Below are 23,142 nucleotides of genomic sequence, written 5' to 3' on the forward strand. Positions count from 1 at the left end.
AAGAGCCAGTAAATCGTTTGCCCTTTTGTGTTCCCACGTTACTGCCCTCCAGCCACATTGCAGCCAGCGGGTGATATCGCAGGAAGATAGAACATGCTGTCATGTTTCCTATATAGCATTGCAGTGCTATGCAAGAAAACATCGCTCATGTGTATGACGCATCGCTCATGTGTATGACCCCATTCATGTGTATGACGCATCGCTCATGTGTATGACGCATCGCTCATGTGTATGACGCATCGCTCATGTGTATGACGCATCGCTCATGTGTATGACGCATCGCTCATGTGTATGACCCCATTCATGTGTATGACGCATCGCTCATGTGTATGACGCATCGCTCATGTGTATGACGCATCGCTCATGTGTATGACGCATCGCTCATGTGTATGACGCATCGCTCATGTGTATGACGCATCGCTCATGTGTATGACGCATCGCTCATGTGTATGACGCATCGCTCATGTGTATGACGCATCGCTCATGTGTATGACGCATCGCTCATGTGTATGACGCATCGCTCATGTGTATGACGCATCGCTCATGTGTATGACGCATCGCTCATGTGTATGACGCATCGCTCATGTGTATGACCCCGTTCATGTGTATGACCCCATTCATGTGTATGACCCCATTCATGTGTATGACGCATCGCTCATGTGTATGACTCCATTCATGTGTATGACGCATCGCTCATGTGTATGACCCCATTCATGTGTATGACGCAACGCTCATGTGTATGACCCCATTCATGTGTATGACGCATCGCTCATGTGTATGACGCATCGCTCATGTGTATGACGCATCGCTCATGTGTATGACGCATCGCTCATGTGTATGACGCATCGCTCATGTGTATGACGCATCGCTCATGTGTATGACGCATCGCTCATGTGTATGACGCATCGCTCATGTGTATGACGCATCGCTCATGTGTATGACGCATCGCTCATGTGTATGACGCATCGCTCATGTGTATGACGCATCGCTCATGTGTATGACGCATCGCTCATGTGTATGACGCATCGCTCATGTGTATGACGCATCGCTCATGTGTATGACGCATCGCTCATGTGTATGACGCATCGCTCATGTGTATGACGCATCGCTCATGTGTATGACGCATCGCTCATGTGTATGACGCATCGCTCATGTGTATGACGCATCGCTCATGTGTATGACGCATCGCTCATGTGTATGACGCATCGCTCATGTGTATGACGCATCGCTCATGTGTATGACGCATCGCTCATGTGTATGACGCATCGCTCATGTGTATGACGCATCGCTCATGTGTATGACGCATCGCTCATGTGTATGACGCATCGCTCATGTGTATGACGCATCGCTCATGTGTATGACGCATCGCTCATGTGTATGACGCATCGCTCATGTGTATGACGCATCGCTCATGTGTATGACGCATCGCTCATGTGTATGACGCATCGCTCATGTGTATGACGCATCGCTCATGTGTATGACGCATCGCTCATGTGTATGACGCATCGCTCATGTGTATGACGCATCGCTCATGTGTATGACGCATCGCTCATGTGTATGACGCATCGCTCATGTGTATGACGCATCGCTCATGTGTATGACGCATCGCTCATGTGTATGACGCATCGCTCATGTGTATGACGCATCGCTCATGTGTATGACGCATCGCTCATGTGTATGACGCATCGCTCATGTGTATGACGCATCGCTCATGTGTATGACGCATCGCTCATGTGTATGACCCCGCTCATGTGTATGACCCCGCTCATGTGTATGACCCCGTTCATGTGTATGACCCCGTTCATGTGTATGACCCCGTTCATGTGTATGACCCCGTTCATGTGTATGACCCCGTTCATGTGTATGACGCATCGCTCATGTGTATGACCCCATTCATGTGTATGACGCATCGCTCATGTGTATGACCCCATTCATGTGTATGACGCATCGCTCATGTGTATGACCCCATTCATGTGTATGACGCATCGCTCATGTGTATGACCCCATTCATGTGTATGACGCATCGCTCATGTGTATGACCCCATTCATGTGTATGACGCATCGCTTATGTGTATGACCCCATTCATGCGTAGGACCCCATTATTTGAATGGGGTTCCTATTTGTTTGAGATTTGTGCACCTTGCAGTTTTCTCAGCTGCGTGAAACCGGCTTCAGTGAGCAAGTCCTTTTCATTTCAGTCCTTTTCTGAGCAAAGCTCCACATGTAATAGTCAGGGGGGGTGATGGCAAGAACAAACCTTCACGTTACCGCTCCCCTAGGACAGGGATATATAGAGGAGGATCACAGACCTTCTCTGCCAATGGCTGGAGCTCCGCTTCTGTAAATGCCCACAACGCTTTAGGGGTAGCGCTGATAGAACTGGAGTCACAGCCGTTTACAGGGTAACCAGCTCTTCATCCAAAATTGTAATGTTCTTCTCCTGCAAAAAGAACAGATCTCGTCCTAAACTGCTGAGGGGGTTAAATGTTTGTTGGTCAGTTTACAGTAATTTCATCTGTTAATGTTTTTGAAATAAAGGACAATAATTAGAGATGGAGTTGATGATTCTGGCTTCATTTCTTCCACAGGAAGTTCCCTGTGCGCTGATACAAAGTGAAGGTAAGGACCGGAGATTGGAAGCTTTCGCTACATCAGAATGTGAGACTGTAACGTATTCTAGAAGCACCCTGGGACAAGGTTATGTTATAGTGGCTGTTCACTCAGGTTGGCTGCTCTTACACTTGGGTTGGGGTCACTTCAGGGTTTTCGTCTCTCTGCTCCATTTTTGAAGGAGAGAAACTGGAATAAAACTGATCCATTTTTGTTTTTTGTATTTTTTTCCACCATTTAATTGGGTTTCAAAAAACAGAAACAAACAGGCTTCCGTTCCGTGAAGTTTTAATTTTTTTTGGGTGGGGGATGGAAAAATTGAGCGGTCTGTAGCGTTATTTTTCCATGCATAAAAGTAGAAACCTGATGGGATGGAAGCAAACAAGCCTTTCTTTTTGTTTTGTTTTTTTACAGTTTACAGAATGTCGCAGTCTCTGCAGCCAATAACTGAGCTTAGCACTTGATCTCTAAGCTCTATTATTAACTGCATTGCCGGTGACATCCTGCTAACTGGCCAGGACTGCAGCGTGTACACGGGCGCCGAGGACCAAGCAGCTCTGGTTGTGCAGAAATGGTAGAACTCAGATAACACCTTGTTAACCCTTTAACCACCTGTGACGTACATATAGGTCACAGAGTTGTACGCTGATTATGAAGCTTGCTCGGGAGTTTCAAACAGCTGACACCTGCCATAAATGAATGCAGTTGGCGCTAGTTCCAGTTGTGACCATATACCCACTCCTATGCACAGTTAGTGCTGACGGTGGCATGTCAACCATCAGCTGGGAGATCTGGTCCATGACAGTCTTCAGCCCAGTGATGCACCCCCCCCAAATTAAGCAGTACTGAATCATTGCAGTATATTGTGATCAGCAGGTGGAGGTATGTATGAATGTGGCATTGCCGTAATCATACTGACTCGTAGAACAAAGTGAACGCGTCCTTTTTACTGCACCATAAACACAGTAGAAGAAAAAATTGCCCCAAAATTACTTTTTTTTTATTTCACAACACTTAAAAAATGTGTAAAAAGGTTCTCAATACATTACATGGTACCACTAAAAAATAGAAGTCATCCGGCCAAAGACTGGCTCTCACATGGCCGTCGACTGAAAAGTTCAAACGTTATGCTCTTGAAATGTGAGGATAGATAATAGGAATAGCTGAGACTTGGCTAGCAGACGGATAGACCTCATGTCCATGGGTGGATCGGGTTCCGTGGGCGGGAGCGCCTCTGCGGGATCCCACCCTGCCCGCGGCAGGAGGACATTACTTACTAGTCCAGATGTGTGCGGGTCGTCCAGCGTCTCCTCCGCGCCTGTGGGTGGGCCTGCCGGACGGCACGCTCCCCGCTCGTGCGCAGTGGAGATATTTTTTAAATGTGACAGTTCCCGGTGTGCCGCAGATCAGACAGATTCCATTGACTTCAATTGAAGCCATCACTGCGGGACCCGCGGCGAAATAGAGCATCCTGTGATTTGTTTTCTGCACCTCCCAGTCCGGAAAACAAACCTGCATGCTTTAATTAAGCTGCAGGAGCCCATGAATAGTTATGGGTGGCTTGAACTCGGGATCATCCGCGCGGGTACACCACGCGGATCCTGGAATTCAAACCCACCCGTAGACATGAGCCCTCAATCACTTCCAGCGCTGGCATTTCCTGACCCTACAGACATTTGTTGGGATTGATCTGGGATGATAAGCGGTTGGGCGTTGTCTGATGTTGAACAGGAGTCGCTTGCCGGGGGGACAGATGGCTCACGGGAGATCAGCCGGAGGGAGAACTCCTTTCTGGATCCTTTCAGGCATCCTCGCAAACTAAGTTCAAAGTTATTAATGTTCTTCTTTAGCTTTCTAATACGCTTCCCTGTTATCAGCTGGAACAAGTTTCCTGCGAGGAGCCTTGATTTACCATCGAATGATCCAAAACTTAGGTTTATTCTGTTTTTGTCTTCCTTCTGCTTCTCCAACTCTAGAAGATCTCACATTCATTTGTGACAAGCGTTGTAACAAGAAACGTCAGTGTGGGCGACACAAATGCAGTGAAATCTGCTGTGTGGTGAGTCGATGTGTTTCATGGGATACAACACCTACTAGATGTTGCTTTCTGATGTATTGGAATGATGTGACACTTCTACGGATCTGCTTCACTAGTACAGTGAAGATTACTCGTCATCTGAGGAATCGGTGACTTCTGTCGGCATTATGTATGTCAACTAATCTTGCTTAAGGAGACTGCCACCATCTTTTTGCACCCTTCTGAGCGCAGCATAATGTAGTGACTGTCACACTGATTACAGTGGTATGTCCTCTCTGCAGTAGTTTTGGAGAAACTTACGTTTTATCAGTATAAGCAAATGCATTTAAAGACTACTTAAAGTAGTCCTGGATATTCATGACCTACAGGCTAGCCACACCCACCAGCCAATGATTGGCAGCTTTCTGCCTATTACTGTGTATAGACAGAGAGCTGTCAATCATTGGCTGGAGGGTGGGGTGGGTGTGGCTAGCCTGTAGGTCATAAATATCCAGGACTACTTTGGGTAGCCCTCTATGTATTTGCTGCTACTGATAAAATGTAAGATTCTCCAAAACTACTGCACAGATCTACACAGCAGACATATAATTGCAGTGACTGTTAATACATTATGCCGCCCTCAGAAGGATGCAAAAAGATAGCGCCGGTCTCTCCAAGCCCTAGCGCCGGTCTCTCCAAGCCCTAGCGCCGGTCTCTCCAAGCCCTAGCGCCGGTCTCTCCAAGCCCTAGCGCCGGTCTCTCCAAGCCCTAGCGCCGGTCTCTCCAAGCCCTAGCGCCGGTCTCTCCAAGCCCTAGCGCCGGTCTCTCCAAGCCCTAGCGCCGGTCTCTCCAAGCCCTAGCGCCGGTCTCTCCAAGCCCTAGCGACAACTTCTCAAACAAATGGGGCCTCACTGAAGAGATCTCGAACTCCTAGCAGTACCGAGAAGCTACACAACAAAACAAATTTCTTGGGGTCTTCAGAAAACCTCACGAAATGCAGTAAATTTTGGGCAAAACCTCTAAATTCCATATTATTAGTAGACATACCTGTGTGGTTGGGAGGACAATAGAGGGTTTTTAAGGAGCAGTAGATGGAGTTGACGGGGGATATATAGGACGTTGCATGGTTTTGGTTGTAAAATTTGAAGGGCTTGGAAAAAGGACAATCTAAGTCCACGTTTTTGCTTTTTTTAAACAAAACCTGATGATGTAAGAAGGATTGGTGACTACAGATAAGTGAAAAAAGATCATAGTCTGTTCCAGAGCCGTGCAAGGAAAACGGGGTTACTGGATGAATGATCTAAGTCCTGCAAGGTCCAGTCACATGACTGTTGGAGCCAATAAGAGAGTAGTGTTAGTAACATGTATGTACGTCCTGGGTGCACGGGGCTTGTGTGGTGGGATTGGGAGCTGATCCCGCCACATACATGACTGGTGTAAGCCATCTTTAACAGCTGGCATTCTGCCACAATAGCCACGATCCGTCTTCATGTGCATCACGGCTTTTAACTCTCTCTTTAAATGCCGCTGTGATTTCTGAAAGCAGCCGTTCTATCCCCCGATCGGCCGGTGTTCACGGGTTCTAAAAGTATTGTGAGTGTTTGATCTCACAATATACTGTAAGTTCAAGTTTTCTAAGCAGACAGCAAAAACTAAAAATGAGAGGGAAAAAAAAAACGCGTCGCCAAGGGGTTAAACATGGCAGCGCTGCTTATTATCTAGAACATTTGCTCAAAATTCGATTCCACTGTATACTTTAGGCTTGAGGAGTTAAAAGGGTTTCCCAGGGAGAGTACTAGTGATGATGTATCCTCAGGACAGGTCATCAATAGTTAATTGGCTGGGGTCCGTCACTCAGGACCCTGACCGATCAGCTGAGTGGGTGCATGCTGTCAGCGCCGCAAATACGCAGAGGTCAGAGCGGAAGCAGCAGAAGTCTCTGCGCCGACTTCTGTGTAGTGGCCGGTGCTGGTAACTGCAGGCGCAGCCCGCTTTGATTTCAATGAGAATCCCAGTCGATCAACTAAGGGTACGGCATTCGTAGTATTCTTCATGCAAAACCTCTTTAAGAAACTTTCAAATTAAAGTTATTAATTTTCAGTAAGGGTGGATTTGATGGTTCTTTCTCCCAGCCTTTATTTGTGCTTGGCACTGGGGTGGCTGGTGGCATGTAGTGATGGCACCACAAACACCGCATGGAGCAGGATGGCTGCTCCGTGTTTATGGAGTAAGGGTCTTCAGCGGTTCAGCGATAGCATGATTTGGTGTTGCTGTAGAGTCGTTGGGACCGTTTCATTCTGTAACAATAGGAGTGACCATATACTCTGACTGCTCTTCTGTTGTCTACTATGTCTCTGCTCAGGACAAAGAACATAAGTGCTCCTTAATCTGTGGTCATAAACTGAACTGCGGCCTTCACAGATGTGATCACCCGTGCCATCGTGGGAACTGTCAGAACTGTTGGCAGACAAGTAAGTTGAGTGGGGGTCACAGTGATGTTCTGCTTCGGCTGCTTCCATGCTTGCATTAAGATCGACAGAATGTATTCATGAAAAGTGACAACCTTTAGGGCTGTAATTGTGTGCAGAGGCTAAAAACCAAATGTCTTGGGTATTCTAAGGGCTGAACTATTCGTATTCTTGGCAAAATGTATTGCATTTCCTTATGAATAGTATAATAACGCAAAACGAGCTCTGCGGGTGGTTACACATCCGCGTCTGGCCCTCAGGCTTAGTGTTTTTGTGTTTTTTAATAGAAAAGCTGAAGCATACTGGACCCATTGAGAGAAATACATTTTTTTTTGCTCTGTTTGGGTGCAGTTTGACTCCGTTCAATTCACTTTCAGTGACTGTCAGAAAATAAAAAGCAAATGGAAAGTACCTTTTCGTTTTTGTTGTTTTTTTGTATTAAAACCAGTGACGGAGAGAAGGAAACTGAAGGGCTTCCATCTGCCTTCAGTGTTTAAAGGATCACTATTTTTATCACTGGACCCAGTATTCCAGATGAGGTCTGACTAAGGAAGAGTAGAGGGGGATAATGACCTCACATGATCTAGACTCTATGCTTCTCTTAATACATCCCAGAATTGTGTTTGCCTTTTTGGCTGCTGCATCACATTGTTGGCTCATGTTCAGTCCATGATCTATTAGTATACCCAAGTCTTTAGCACATGTGCTGCTGCTTAGCCCAATTCCTCCCATTCTGTATGTGCTTTCTTCATTTTTCTTGCCCAGATATAGGACCTTACATTTTGTGTGTTAAATACCATTAGATACTTGTTAATACTTTGTAGATGAATCTGCAATGAATGTACAATACTGGATGTAATTTGGTTTGAAACTGGTTGTGAAGAAGAGCGGAATCTGTCCTGAAACTTGTTGGCCTAGTAAAGTTTTGTGAAGAATTAGATCTTTGAATTGCGTTGCGTTCTTTCCATCTGTCAGTTGTACTGCATCACTTCTGCGTTGTGGAGAGGAGTCCTTCCTCTTGACTGTGTTGGAAGACAACCGGGGATAAACAGTGAACAGTGATGGAGGAGGATGTGGCTTTTGTGGCATGAAGAAACGTCATGGAGCCTGCTGTTGCTATGTGCTTTGGAGTGGCAATGGCCACAACATTAGTCTAATTTAACCCCTTCCAATCCACTGTCTGACCTCTGAAGACATTATGATTTAGGGCTGTACAGCTCCGATGTTGGAAGACATCCCTCGGGGTTCTCTTACTGTATATTGCCAGCCTCTCTGCTGTCGGAGCCTATCCAACGTATCACCTCATGCAGTACTGGCTTTAGCCAGCAGATAGCGCCGTTGTATAACGGCAGAAAAAGACTAAGCCCCCTAGGAAAACCAGGATACAAATTGGATTGGTAAGGATTAAAGCATGCTTCTTACCAGAAGTAACTTTCCATGCAGCAATAGTACAAGCGCAGATGAGAAGCCCGGTCATGTATTATCTTACGGAATAATGCCGTTTTGACCACTTATCAAGAATGCAGCAGGCGCTGGAGTGCAGAAAATATTAGCCGCGACCGACAATCGATGGAAATCCTGACCTGCTGGATTTCTCCTGATCATTAGGTCATGGTTGCAGCAACTTTTACCATGTATCGCCACACTCGCCACGTAGCCGCAGTCTAACAGTCCTCCTCTTTCTTTCTTGATAGGTTTTGACGAGCTCACTTGCTATTGTGGGGAGTCTATCATCTACCCTCCGGTACCCTGTGGCACCAGGCCTCCAGAGTGTAAAAACTCTTGCACAAGACGGCACGAGTGTGACCATCCAGGTAGGCTGCCCAATATAACATCTTACATTTTGACTCCTTGTTGGGATCATCAGGAATTGCATTTAACTTGATACCCAAAGACATTATGTTGCATTCCTCCCCTCTTCTAACCTCCTCTTGCAGTAGATCACCGATGCCTCCGGAGGTTCAGCCTCCATGGCGGACAGCCCCGTGCCCAGCATTACGACTCGTTTCCTTTTCTGCAATATGCTTTGTGAGGTTATTAATTGTGGTTGTCATAAAGATATGGCGAACATATAGTGGGATCTGTGATGGCTGCAATTATCATCTTGATGTATGCAGTTGTGGGGAACGTTGCAAATTGTCCAGCCCTGTAATTAACCGCTGGGAGTTTACGGCTCCTTGACAACGGTGGAAGGAAAATTGCTAATTTCTGGTTTCACTTTTCAAAATGTGTTAGTGTGTGCGCTTACATATAAGACGAGTCCAGGAAGGTGCAGAGGGGGGGGGCGGGGGGTTAACCGTACAGCTACATGGATTTTATTTACTTCGTGTTGTGTTTTTTACAGTATTTTAGCTGCACTCCCTTCAGGCAAATTCAATGTAATCATGGCCAACGATTGAATGATAGTTCGTTCACTTATCGTTCATCATTCATTTTATGCAAGAGTAAAAATCATCATAGGCTTGTTCGCTGATCGTTTGGTTTAACCCCTTAACGACAAAAGACATAAGTTTACATTCTGGCAGGGTGGTAGTTAATGCAATAGGACAGATGGCTCGCCTCCAGAGGAGAACACTGATCCCCACTATTAGCCCTTTACAGGCTGTGATCAATGTAGCTCACAGCATGTAAAGGGTTCACAAGAGGAGCATGCCGCCCCTGCGACATCATCAGCCCCCTATGATGTAATCGCGGAGGGCTGATGGGTTGCAATGGCACCCAGATGCTATACACTGATGTCTGGGCCTGACATGCCCTGTGATAGCTGTTGTGAGTGATGCTGCAATGCATTGTCGCAGTGATCAAAGCTCTTATGGTTCAAGCTCCCTACAGGGTCATAAAAAAAATGTAAAAAAAAAAAAAGCAGTGTAAAAACCTAAAAAAAATAAAGTTGCAATTGAACCGACCCGCAGAACAAATTTATCATGTCATTATGTTGTATAATTAAGGGTGCCTTTCCACTTGCATTTTATTTAACGCTGCGATATCGCAGTGTTTTGTTTTTTTTTGGGGTTTTTTTTTATGTGATTGATTGTCAATGGGCAATCTAATGTTAAAAACGCGTTGCAGAAAAATCGCAAGTTTGTGCTTTACGATTTTTTGTTGATGCGTTTTTAACATTAGAAAGTCCCATTGTGTTAAAAAAACGCTAGTGTAAAGGCACCCTCAGGGCTTATTCAGACATCCATATATCGGCAGGGTTTTCACGCCCAGCCGATATCTGCATGGGGAGGAGGTGGGACAGGACGGGAGCAGTGCACTGAGCTCCCGCCCCTCGACACTGCTTGCAATGAGAGGGGCGGGGGGGGTGCTAAGTTCTTGACCCTCCCATTGCAAATAGCGGAGAGGGAGCAGGAGCTCAGTGCACCGCTCCCGGCCCACCTCCTCCACCTGCAGGGGGAGACAGCGTATATTGTCCGGGCTTTTGTTTGCCCCTGGCGAGCGGACCCAGCTGCAGGCAGATGCATGTGAATGGCTGAATTAACCTTGTAGTTTTCCTGCTACTTTCTGTAAATAGAACTGTCACCATGTATGACCTTTCCCAGAATCGCGCCGGCGCCTGTTGGCAGCGATAACTGTTTTGTTATTTTTCCTTACATTTTGACATTTACGTCCAGAAGCGCCGATAAGATTGTCTGCCTAAATGCCAGTAATTGTATTTTCTTTGTTTTTCCCAGTTTTTCATTCATGTCACAGTGAGGACAAATGTCCCCCGTGTACGTACCTCACTCAGAAATGGTGTATGGGGAAACACGAGGTAAGAACGGTTAGCGGAACTTTGTTGTATCAGGTTAGGACGTTGAAGTGCTGTGGTGACGGGGAAGATGGGAGAGATGTGCGCAGCGCCGTTTGGGCGTTCACGGCTGTTCTGTAGATAGTACAGTAGTAAGAATGGGCTAATCGCCTTGCTTGCAGGGAAGACTCTCCCGCAGTACTTGTCCTGTCCATGTGCTACAGAAGTCCTCCTCCGTCAGCACATGGTGACATCGGCCCGCTGACACTATATACACCGTCGCCCCAGACCGCACGGTTTTTTTTTTTACTTGCTAAGAAGTTTTCCAGGAAATAAGGAGACTTGTCAGACATCATTTTCAATGTAAATTCCAGATTCTGCTGGCCTCGCCTTGTCCTGGCTGTGGTCGAGCCCCATTACTTTGCCTGACATGACCTACCATCGTAGACCTATAAGCCATGTGCTCAGCCCTATATGTAGACTAAAGGTCTCCTGCTCATGGCAGTGCTGTGTGCTCCTGCAGATGGGTCTTAAAGGGACTCTGTCACCATGTTTTTGTACTCCTCTCTGAGAGTACCATAATGTAGTACCTGTGACACTGATTACAGTGATATGTCTGCTGTAGATCTGTGCAGGACGTTTGGAGAAACTTGCATTCTGTCAGCAGCAACACATACCTAGAGGACTACTTAAGGTAGTCCTGGATAGTCATGAGCTGCAGGCTAATTACACCCAGATCACCCCTGCCCTCCGACCACTGACTGGCTGCTGGCTGTCCATTACTCTGCATTGAGAGTTGCCAGTCATTGGCTGGAGGGCGGGGTGGGTGTGGCCAGTCTGCAGCTCATGAATATGCAGGACTACTTCTGTGTCTGGCTGATACTAAAAAAAACGCAAGTTTTTCTGAAACTCCTGCACAGATGCACACAGCAGACATGTCACTGTGATCGGTGTAACAGGCACTACTTCATAGAGCTCTTGGTGAGGGCTGCAAAAAGATGGTGACAGATTCCCTTTAACAAGACGTAATATCAAAGTGTGCCGCGCTATCGGGGTGTTTCATTAAGGCCTAATTCCCACTGGCTGATTTCCGCCGTGTATCACGCATCGGAAATCCACGGCATTGCCCCGCAGCTATTAGGTTCTATTGAACCTAATAGCGCAATGCTAACGGTGCGGAATTCCACCCCGTGAAATCACCCGCGGCATGTTCTATTTGCCGCCGGCATACGCACGGACGGTTTCCGTTGCAGTCAATGGAAGCCATCCGTTACGCTATCTTCCACTGTAGCACAGCGGAAGATAGCGTGAAAACGCTTCCCCACCCACCGATGCCTGCGTCATATGACACGGCCGCCGCATCACGTGCTGTGCTGCACATGCGCGCCGCCACGGAATACGGGACATCGGGCAGTGGATCCGGGGTCTTTCGGGGGGCGCCGTGACGGACTCTGCTGCGGAATTCCGCTTGCAGAGCCCGTCACAGCCGTGGGCACTAGGCCTTAGACTTTCTGCAGCATGCTATCTCAATGAAGGTCATGTGTGGCATCTGTAGGCACGCAGAGTCCCTGCGGCTAAGTACTATGGAGCCCCCTATGTGCAGCTATTGTCCCCTAGGAGTGTTTTGCTGGACCCCCAGCCAGCTGCTTAGCTCAGCCACAACTTTGTGAGATAAACTTTTCTTTTGCCCCTAGTTTTGGCAGACATGATGTGACCCATCATATGATGCTCTGAGCAGTTTTCGGACCATAAAGCTCTCCTCTTTTCTTTCCGCAGCTTAGGAACAACATCCCCTGCCATCTTACCGATATCTCATGTGGCCTGCGATGCAACCAGCTTTTAAAATGTGCAATGCACAAATGCAAAAGAATCTGCCACAAAGGCGAGTGCCTCATCGATGAAGATTGTAAACAGCCTTGCACGCTTTCAAGACCGGACTGTGGACATCCATGTTTGGCTACTTGCCACCCCTCTCAGCCGTGCCCGCCTTCTGCTTGCAGTTCAATGGTAATTGTACTTTTATTATACAGTCATTGTCAAAATAATCAGGCACCTACAAGGAGCTGTCATTGTCCCTCGTACCACTATTGGGGGGGGGGGGGGGACTGACTGTCATATGCAATGGCCCCCCAAATCATCACCCCACTGTCGTCGGCGATGAAACTAAACCTGGATTTGTCACTGAAGACAACCCGGTTCCAATCCCTAACGTCCAGTTTTGTTGTTCACGACACCACTGTGAGGTGGGTGTCAAACGCAGTACATGTAATGGGCGCCGTAAGACCAAATGTCCTTAGCCCAGCACCTGGAAATGTCTGATATACACAGGGGTGTAACGATGGCGCCACCTGTCTCAAGATGGCAGACAACAAAACAGTTGAAGCTTCTCGTGCTTGTCAGACAATCAGACGTTCCTCCCTACTGGTGGTCTGTCGGGGGGTCCTGAGCCCGATTTTCCTTGTGTGCCCTCACGCATCCACTCGGCGCTCCAACAGGAGAAGACCAGTGGGATCTTGGGTTTAGCACTAGTAGCTTCTTTTAATTCTGTAACATAAAATAAATCATGTACAATGCGTTTCGTCGCGATGACCGCGACTTTCTCAAGTACAAAACATACAGTACACTCCGCATACTACAGGGAATATACAGGAGTCACAAATTATGGACACAGCCTCTTTCAGAATGTGGGCTGTAGACATACCGCTGATTCCCTGAGGTCTCGTTCCCACAACCGCCGGCAGACCACTCATTCAACAGAGGGGAACCGCGGCCAGACAGATTTTTCTGCTGCAGGCGAAATGTATTATAGGTTGGTTATTGGAAGAATGGTACAAAGCCCACCTGATCTGGCCATAAAAAGGGGTCCCAAACGGGGGAGAGGACCTTGATCAATGTCTTCTTGGCATAGCCGCTTTAACTCTATCTTGGAGCTTCTAAGTTCTGTGTTCATTGCATTTGAATCATTTCTTTTTGGGGAAGGTTATTTCGTTCTCTTCCAGTCTACAATGTAACGTGACTTGACGATTGTGTTGCTCCCATCTACAGCTGGATGGAGGATCTGTGTGGTGCTGATGTCTTTTGTGTTCTTTAGGTAGACCTCCAGTGTGAATGTGGGCGAAGGAAAGACAGCGTGGTTTGCTCAGCTGCGTCCTCTGCCTATCAAAAGTTAGTATGTGGTAATTTTTCATTACTTATAATAGTGAGTCACATAATAATTGCACATTTGTTCTTAAAAAAATGCTCTCACTTGGGCGTGCCCACTGAAGTACAATCTAGTCATTGCATACATCATCGGGCTCATGTGAATGGGATATCCAGTGTAGTCCAAAAGAATTCAGTAGTTCATTACAGAATACAAGTATGAAATGTTAGAGGGGTACTTTGGGACTTCAAAAAAAAAACACGACCGATGAGTCATCAATAGGTGATCGTCGGAGATCAGCCACTCAGATCCCCTCTGATCAGCTGATTCCTGAGCCATGGTCATTGCGGGAAGCAGAAAGTGCTGGCTGTAGCACAGCCGCCTGGGTTGCTACTGCAACGCTACTCCTGTTGAATCCAATGGGAGTTGCGCTGCCATATCCGCCCCCAAGCTGCTGCGCTATGGTTAACGCTTTCTGCTTTCTACGCAGATTGCATTGATGCAGCCCCAGGAATCGGCAGGGATCATAGCGGTGGGTCCCTGCCGATCATCTATTGATGACCCATCAGTCATCAATAGAAAAATACAGTCCCAGAAACCCCTTAAAGGCTTTTGACTTTCCTTTGTAGCAGTGTAGACATATGGAGGAAACCATCAAAGAGAATACCCTGCCGGAGTGTCTTTGACCTCTGAGCATACTAGACATCCACGTCCTCATTCATTTCTCTTAGTTCTGGTTGTTTAGTTCTAAGAATTCTGACGGCAGTATTATTTCTCCTTGATTGCCGTTTGTGTCGTCAGCCGTGCTACAAATGCTTTGGAATTGGTAATTTAATAATGCCAATATTTGGGCTTGTTGTTTCTAGAATAGCTGCTATATCTATGGCTGCCAAGCTGACCGAAATGCAACTCGGCGATTCTGTGGATATTGGAAAACTTGTCACCAAAAAAGAGCTGAAGCAGACCAGGTAAGTGTGTACGGCCTCCTTGTTTTAATAAAATCTTCATGGATTACTACTTATTCTGGAGTCCCATACTTGCTGCTACACTGTAGTGTCCACTGCTCAGGGCTTGTATTATGGTCCTTGTCAGCCATGAGGTCTGGTCTTTTACCCAGTGTAGCCCTCTAGTGGGGAGAGAGGAGATGAACATCTCAGTCTTTGGTTGTATGCTTGCTGTGCAGGGCCACTGTTGTTGGTGGGGTAAAAGGAGCGATTGACTGGGGCTCCCTCCTTCAGCTCTGCCATACACTTACCCATCCACAAAGCCCCCACAGACATAGTGATTAATAAGGACCATAGCATGTAAGCAGACAGAGGGTGGGCTCTGCTGAGCTCCGCATGCATGTGTATGGGGGAGTAGAGGGGGATCGATAGGATGCCGTCAAGTAAATAAAATGTGTGAGCAGCTTTAGCCATAATCGCCAATAAGGGGCACAGGTGCTAAAAGTGCCAACTGCAGCACAAACTCTACCTACAGCCCTGACATTAGATTTGATAGGAGACTCCTAAATGTTGGTGATGTTGTGTTGCAGAGCACCGAGGGATTTCTAGAGGCACTCCAGTTGTCTGAGCTCTACTGTGAGGCTACATGAAGACGTCTTGTAGTTGTACTACAGCCGCAGTCTAAAGAAATCAATACATTGGCTGACCTTTATTATTGTGTTTGCACCAAGAATTTTCCAAATTTTGGCCCGCCATAATGCGTGCCCCAAATGTATAAATCACTCACAAAGTTGTAGAAAGTAGTAATGTTAACAGAGGTGGTCAAACTTTGGGTGGAGCAGGAAAAGGGAATCCCTGCGGCTGAACGGCTGTCTCTGGACGGACCCCATAGACCATAATGGGGATTTGCACACCTAGTTGCCCGGCTTTCGGATGGAAGAAGCGGCACTGCATGGAGCACTTTCTTCCAGTATTTTCAGCCGAATCTGGTACACAACCTCCAACGCAGATGTGGAACCGTCATTCATCAGATTTTGCCCTGTAGAATACATGTTTAGAGTATAATGCTGTATGTCAGCAATGGCCACGCTGTTTACAAGATGCCCGTTGAGGGTGATTATCCTTGCGAGTGCCACAGGCTTTCTCTTCCAGTTCCCGCGTCACATTTGCCCAAGTTCTCTTTAGACAATGCGTGTGGGCGGCTGCCAGTTTAATTTCATTTTCAAAGCCAAGCGTACTAATTGTATTTGATTGTCACAACGATCCAGTAGAAGGTATTCAGCAAGAACACTTTAAGGCTAATTGTGAAAGGTCAGAACAAGTAGGCGAGTTAATTACTAGGAGCGGTGGAGGAAGTGTTGGCTATCTGGCCCCTTCTGCGGCGAGCGCCCTGCTGACCTGCTTTTGTTTGGCTTTGATTACAGACTGCAGTGTGATGAAGAATGCTTGGCTTTGGAGAGGAACAGGTAAGCGGGCACACGCTTGTATCTGGTGGGATTAGAGGGCTTAAAGGGGGTTATGTCATGTTTTGTAGGGTAAAGAATTCTAGATCCTCTGCTGCTTGAACGTCATTGGTAATGATAGCATTAACATATTGGACAGTCAGAGCAAGCAAAATAATTACTACTGAGAAACCAAAAACAAAAGTTCAGTGAACCCTCTCAAAGACAGATGGCGGACCACAGACTTTTAGAGAACAACCTCACTCAAAACCTACAAGTTGTGACTGCATGCAGCCCCATTGTTCTTCCTTTACCATCTCACAAGAGCTGAGGAAAATGACTGTTTGTTTGGTGGTCCTCGTTCTATAGATGCCTCATTTATCCCTGTTTGGGACTTGGGTTAATGGTGATTCCCCAACTAATATAATATCTACTGTGCAAAGTCAGATAACTTGTATGGGAGACCGTGCACCACACTGCGAAAAAGTCAGATTCTCAGTGCAAGCCGGATCTACAAAGGTGGACACCACTGGATCCAGATAGTGGGTAAGTATAAGAAATGCCTCACCCGGCTCCATCACATCCCCTAACAGCACTATGCTGTGGGCATGTGACCACTACCCATCCACACGCTGTAGAGACACGGCGTACGCTGACCTGCGTTGCAGATTTTAAATCCACAGTTTTATGCTGCAGATTTTTGCTACTGATTTCCCTCCTTCAAGTCCGTGGCCGAGCCGCACCAGTTAGTACAGATTTGCTGTTTGCAGGTTTCTGCTACTGAAAATCTGTAGAAAATCTGCAGCGTGTGAACAAGAGGAGAGAGGCGGCACAAGTTGTAGGGCGCTGATGAAATGCCATGTATTGATGGCATGTAGGTTCACCTGCGTGTGGAGGTAAGTCTTAGGTTTGAGGCAGATGTGGATAGGACATTGTAGGAAAGGCGCAGATGGGGGAATAGTACAATGTGCGTCACATGGCGCTGACAGATGATTACAGCAAGTTGTAGCTCTGTGCTTTCAGTTGTTGATTGCTGATCTGGTCCATCTTTCACAGACGGCTGGCGGAGGCTCTGAACATTACCGAGAATTCAGATCCTTTTAATACTCGTTCTGGATTCAAGTTCAGCGACAGCTTGAAGGATGATGCGAGGTTTGTGCTTCCTTCACACTCCTTCCATTGCAGGAAAAGCTGGAATATTTGGACATGCTGCAATAAATGATACAATTGTAGAACCTTTTATTCCCATGTTATTGAAGGCTTTGCACATCTTTGTAACAAGTTATTGTTGCTTAAAGGGGTTTTGTCATTAAAAAAAAATACAAATTCTGTCCTTCCCTATTCTTCCCCAGGCAGCCTTCTCACCAGATCTTCACCTCCCCGATCTTCTGGCTCCTCCAGCTGTCCGGATTCTCTTCCGGTGACAAAGTGTATATTGCCAGCATTCTGCTCCCTGCAGGTCAGTGTACCCGGTCACTACTGACGTACCGCTCACTACCTAGCAGGGAATGACGACCCTCGGCAGCCTCCTTTAGTATGCAGGCACAGCGTCTCAACGCTACACATACAATATGGACACTAGCGGCGAGACCCGGAGCATGTGTGCTAAAGCATGCTGCAGGGAATCTGCATTCCCTTCTAGGCAGTGAACGCTGTCACTACTGACCGGGTACACTGACCTGCAGGAAGGAGAATGCCGGCAATGTATGCTACATCACAGGAAGAAGAGGATCCGACCAGCTGGAGGTGAGGTGACCCGGGGGACTGCAGGAGCCAGAAGAAGTTCGGACAGGTGAGGATCTGGTAAGAAGACTGACGGGGGAGGAATAGGTAAGAACAGATTTTCTTTTTTCTTGTCCGTATCATTGGGGGACACAGCAAGACCTTGGCAGAAGCTATAGCCAAGGTCTTGCTGTGTCCCCCAATGATTTTGCGGTAAGTTATACCCAAAACCCTGTTGTGTTTTTGTTTTTTTTTCTCATTACAGAAGCTCTTTAAATGCATACAATTTTTTTTAAAAAAAAGCATCTTTGCAAGTCTTGTTTAAAAGCCTACCATGTTATGTCTAAAGCTCCTTTGCAGACCTATGTATCTGCATGGACAAATGGGTTTTCCTGGATGCCGACATCGATGGATAGGTCATCAATATTAGATCGGTGGGCGTCTGACTCCGGGCATTCGGGCCAATCAGCTGTTTGAAGAGGCTGTGACATCATTACTGTATACCAGCCATAGCACTGTGCCTGATACTAGGACTTGCGCCTGAGCTGCAGAAAGGTCATGTGACCAATGGCCGAGCGTCACGTGTAAAGACACCTCGGCAATCGCCTTCCTGCTGCGGCCTCTACAAACAGCTTATTGTCAGGGGAGGCCCGCTACTGATCGGATATTCATCGGAGGCCAGTGAAACCCATGTAACCATGGAGATCCATAGGTCTGCAACGGAGCTGATAAACATGATAGATTTTTATTTTTTGATCTTTTTTCTGTCACCATGGCCGTCTGAGCTGTTTTGTGGGGTGAGCTGTAGTTTTATTGGTACCATTTTTATGTTCATAAAATGTATTGCAAAACTTTATTAACGTATTTTGGACAGCAGAGAGAAAAACCGCCTCAGTACTGACAGTTTGGTATTTTGTGTGTGGTTTTTTTTTGTTTTGTTTTTTGGGGTTTTTTTTTTTTACAGCATTAATAATGGTGTTAGGATTATTACAATATTTTTTTTTCCATTCCGGCACCTTAAAAAGACATTTTAAAAAGCCATATAAGGTGTTAAAAACGGGGATCAATGTTCTCATCGATCCCTACTGTTGCAGTGTAAGGCCAACTGTCAATCGCAGCAGGATCGCGCTGATACACTTCTGAGCCCGTGCCATCCGCAGGATGTACGTTTACGACCTGTTGTATTAAGTACCATTGGTCCAGGATGTAAAATTACATCCTGTAGTGTTAACCCTTTGCAATCCAATTTTGGATTCAGGGTTTCCTAGGGGGCTTTCTCTTTCTGCCATTATACAATGGCGCCATCTGCTGGCTAGATCCAGTACTGCAGTATGTGACAGGCTGGAGAGGCCCCCGACAACAGAGCAGCCAGTAATCTACAGTAAGAATACCCTGCCGGATGTCTTCCAACATCGGAGCTGTACAGCCCTCAATCAGTATGTCTTCAGACGTCAGAAAGTGGATTGGAAAGGGTTAAGGGGTTAAAATACAACTTTATTTATTTATTTTTTTAAACAAGTTTTCTTACAACTATGTTCATGAAAAAATAAAAAGTGATGAGTCTTGCCATGTAACGATAAAAAAAACTAAGAATATTGCTTTGTCATTAAAATATAACATAAGCAAGTGACTAAGAGGGTGAATATTTTTACTGGCCCATTTCTTCTGAATCCACCAAAAACGGAGTTGGACTCCGGCTCTGCTTTTCTTGGGTAAAGAGCTTTGGTCGTCCTATTCTCTAGCCGCTTGTAAACCCCGTGGCTCTCCCTGCTGGCCACTGGATGCATTACACCTGCTAGAGACATCTAAGAGCCACCAAGGATGTGGTGTACAGAAGTGTAGCACCAACGCTATGTTATACTGAGAGACCTCTTCCCACTGGGGGTCTAAATAAAGCAGATTGGTAGTTTATGGATTGTAGACGGCCGTCGGATGACTTTATATGTTCATTTTTGTTTTTTCTTTTTAAACTGCAGGAAAGACTTGAAGTTTGTATCTGAGATTGAGAGAGAAGTAAAAGCCCTTGTGGATGCAGTCAATAAGGTGGGTTAATATTACACTTCACAAGCCCCTCCATAAGCTGTTCTTGGATCGGATAGGTAGGAGCATTTACCCAAAATGAGTCAAGTCCATTATTACAGATCTCGCACCTTAGGATACAGAACTGATCGCCTCTCATGTCTACAAGGTGATATTTAAGAGTGATTTCTGGTTATATAAGAATTTTATGTAATGGAAGACGTCATATCAGCAGACTGTACGAAGCCGCATCTACTGGAGTCCCCCTGACTGCACTCACTTTGAATAAACACTCCTATATAGATAGATTTACTGTATATATAGACACTCAGTAGAGTATTATTTAGGCATAGAAGAAATCCCTATGCTACTATATCTGATGCTCTTGCAGCCGGAGACAGTCCTTTTCAGTAGGACCCATCAGTATATTAGCAGTCCGTACCCAAGCTGCCCCCCCAGCCGCAACTCGCCAACGCCTAAGAGGGGAGCCCGACCACTGAAGCCCGACTCCCAGCTTATGAAGCACTGGTTTCTATGGTTCAGTTCACGTTACCTTCAACTTTGAAAGATGGAAATGCACAAAGGGTTGTGCCTTCATGACTTTTTATTGAGTAAACATTCACAGTGCAGCAAGAAAAAGTAAGTGAACCTCTGATTTTGACTTCTGCAAGAGCTTAATGGGCATTTAGTGTTGTTAAAGATCTGGATGTCCATCAGTTCACAGTTTGACAAATTATCTGCAGATGGAGAATGTTGAGGACAGTCGCTGCACTTCCTACAAGTAGGCGATGTCCTGTTGACATTACTCCGAGAGGCTGCCCCGAAAAACATGAGTGATTCAACAGGAACAGTATGAAGGACCTACAGAAGACTCTACAGACTGCAACAAACGCCTCTGTTCATGGGTCCACTGCCAGAAAAAGGCAATTAAAGGACCCCATGAAAGAAGCCACTGTTGGGCAAAAATAACAACCGTGGCCTGAGGCCACCTGGATATTCCTCCATGCGTCTGGGAAGATGTTCTGTGGCAGATGAGACAAAAGTGCAGCTTTTTCACACAAATGCACAACGCTATGTTTGGAGGGAAAAGAACACGCCAACACCAGAACCTCCTCCTGACATGTAGCATTGGGAATTACGCATCCTGGTTTGGGGTTGCGCTGATGCCTTATAATTGAGGAAACCATTAATTCTAAGGTGTATGAAAACATTTTACAGAGTGTAAGAGCGGCAGTCGATGACCTCAGGCTGAAAAGGCGTTGGGTGATGTAACAAGAAAATTACCTGAAGCATACAAGTAAATCAGCTCAAAAATGGTTTGAAAAAAGATGATTTGCATTTTGGCATGGCCAAGTCAGATTCCTGACCTTAACCCTATTCAGATACTGCAGCACTCTCCCGTTTGTTTTTGTGGTCAGGACATCGATGCTTACAATCATGAGCCAAAGTCATTATACAATACAGAGTATGTCCATACAGTTCAAAATAAACGAAAATGTCTGCTTCTTTTTGATTGACGACTGTTTTCCTGGTCACTTTCACGGACCGGCCCCCAGATGAAGTCGCCCATCATTTTCTCGTTGTGTTGTCCTTGATGGCGACACTAAAACTGCTGCATATCTTGGTGGAACCTTTCTCCTTGATCCTTAGAGTATGCTCCCATGTTCTGCTTGAACGTATATAGATGAGAATCCAGGATATGAGCCTTGAGCGACATTTTGCATCCCATAGCGTGGTATTTCTTCACCATCGTTTCCACCAACTCCACATAGTCGTCTGCTTAGGGATTTCCCAAGAACCCCTGAACCGCGGCAATAAAACTGTTCCAAGCTGCTTTCTGTACTTCTGTGAGCATGTCAAGAAATTTTGGACATTCTATGATGCTCTTCATTTGTGGTCCCAGTATGATGCCAGCTTTTACCTTGGCCTCACTCGGCTTCGGGAAGAAGTTTAGTAGATGTTTCATCGCTGCAGATTCTTTGTCTAGAGCTGTGACAAACGGTTTCATAAGTTTTATGTGAAGAAGTGGCATCAGAATCCTCTTGGGATCTACTAGGGCTTCCCACTTGATGTTGCGGCGTCCGACAGTGAAGTCAATATGTTCAGGCTAGTCTCGTCGATGGTAGTCATGAGTTTTGGCTCTGCTATACTAAAGACAGAGATAGCAAGGAAACTTTGGGAAACCATCTTGAAGTCTCCAATTACTTCCCAACCATACTGATAATACTTGCAATGGGAATTTGATACTACTGTACTCCTCCTTGAGATGTGCAATGTGAGCCACTGGAAGGGATGGAAGTTGATTTCCATTGTGGAGCAGAACTGCTTTCAGGCTCTTGGAAGAACTGTTAATGAAAAGACGCCAATCCTGTGTGTTACAAGGTATCCCAATTTTACTGAATAGACCTGTCACGTCATGGCAGTAACCGAGTCCATCTTGAAGGGTGAAGAAGGTAGAAAACATTTAATGACATTCTCTTTGACTTGCGCGCTATCATCCAACAAGTTCCATTCGATGTCAGAATTTCTGCTTACCAAAATCTCTTATCAAATCATTGCCATCCTTCTGGTTCGGGTAGTACGGTCTTCTGCCATCTTCGCCAGCATGGAAAGGATCCGTTGCATCTTCCCTGTCTGAGCAGATGTTCTCTGAACACGTCTGCACGCTATGCATGCTCTGTGGAGGCGTCAGAATGGGGAGATCAGAGCAATGTGGTACCGGGGCCATAGACGAAGGAATGTTTGGATACGTCACAGCAACTGCGTTTTTTCCACTTCGACGTTTGGAGGGGTCTACCATGCAGAAATAGCAGTTGGTGGAATGATCAGTTGGCTCCTGCCAAATTCTTAGTATCGCAAACTTCTTGGCTCTATTTTCGCCTCTGAACCAACTTTCAAGAGTTTCCTTGCAGTTATCGCATCTGAAGTAAGGTTCCGATGACTGACTTACCTGGATCACCCACAGCCATCCCAAAATATGCTTAGTAGGCCGCATTCATCTTTGCGTTGTTGCCAAAAAGTGCTTCTGTGCCCGTGTTTGGTGA

General features: G+C 46.3%; 1 protein-coding gene across 1 annotated transcript in view; it reads left to right on the plus strand.

Annotated features, from left to right (window-relative positions):
- The window catches only part of NFX1 (nuclear transcription factor, X-box binding 1), a 94,340-nt gene that overhangs the window by 67,416 nt on the left and 3,782 nt on the right, over positions 1 to 23,142 (plus strand). The window contains exons 11-21 of the mRNA XM_066579225.1: positions 2,590 to 2,620; positions 4,588 to 4,670; positions 6,991 to 7,099; positions 8,791 to 8,910; positions 10,774 to 10,853; positions 12,606 to 12,836; positions 13,921 to 13,994; positions 14,838 to 14,939; positions 16,340 to 16,381; positions 17,414 to 17,509; positions 20,056 to 20,122. Of these exons, the coding sequence (XP_066435322.1) occupies positions 2,590 to 2,620; positions 4,588 to 4,670; positions 6,991 to 7,099; positions 8,791 to 8,910; positions 10,774 to 10,853; positions 12,606 to 12,836; positions 13,921 to 13,994; positions 14,838 to 14,939; positions 16,340 to 16,381; positions 17,414 to 17,509; positions 20,056 to 20,122 (1,035 nt within the window). The remainder of the gene's footprint in view (positions 1 to 2,589; positions 2,621 to 4,587; positions 4,671 to 6,990; positions 7,100 to 8,790; positions 8,911 to 10,773; positions 10,854 to 12,605; positions 12,837 to 13,920; positions 13,995 to 14,837; positions 14,940 to 16,339; positions 16,382 to 17,413; positions 17,510 to 20,055; positions 20,123 to 23,142) is intronic.

The sequence above is a fragment of the Eleutherodactylus coqui genome, chromosome 9, assembly GCF_035609145.1.
Source record: "Eleutherodactylus coqui strain aEleCoq1 chromosome 9, aEleCoq1.hap1, whole genome shotgun sequence".
In the NCBI taxonomy this organism is placed as follows: domain Eukaryota; kingdom Metazoa; phylum Chordata; class Amphibia; order Anura; family Eleutherodactylidae; genus Eleutherodactylus; species Eleutherodactylus coqui.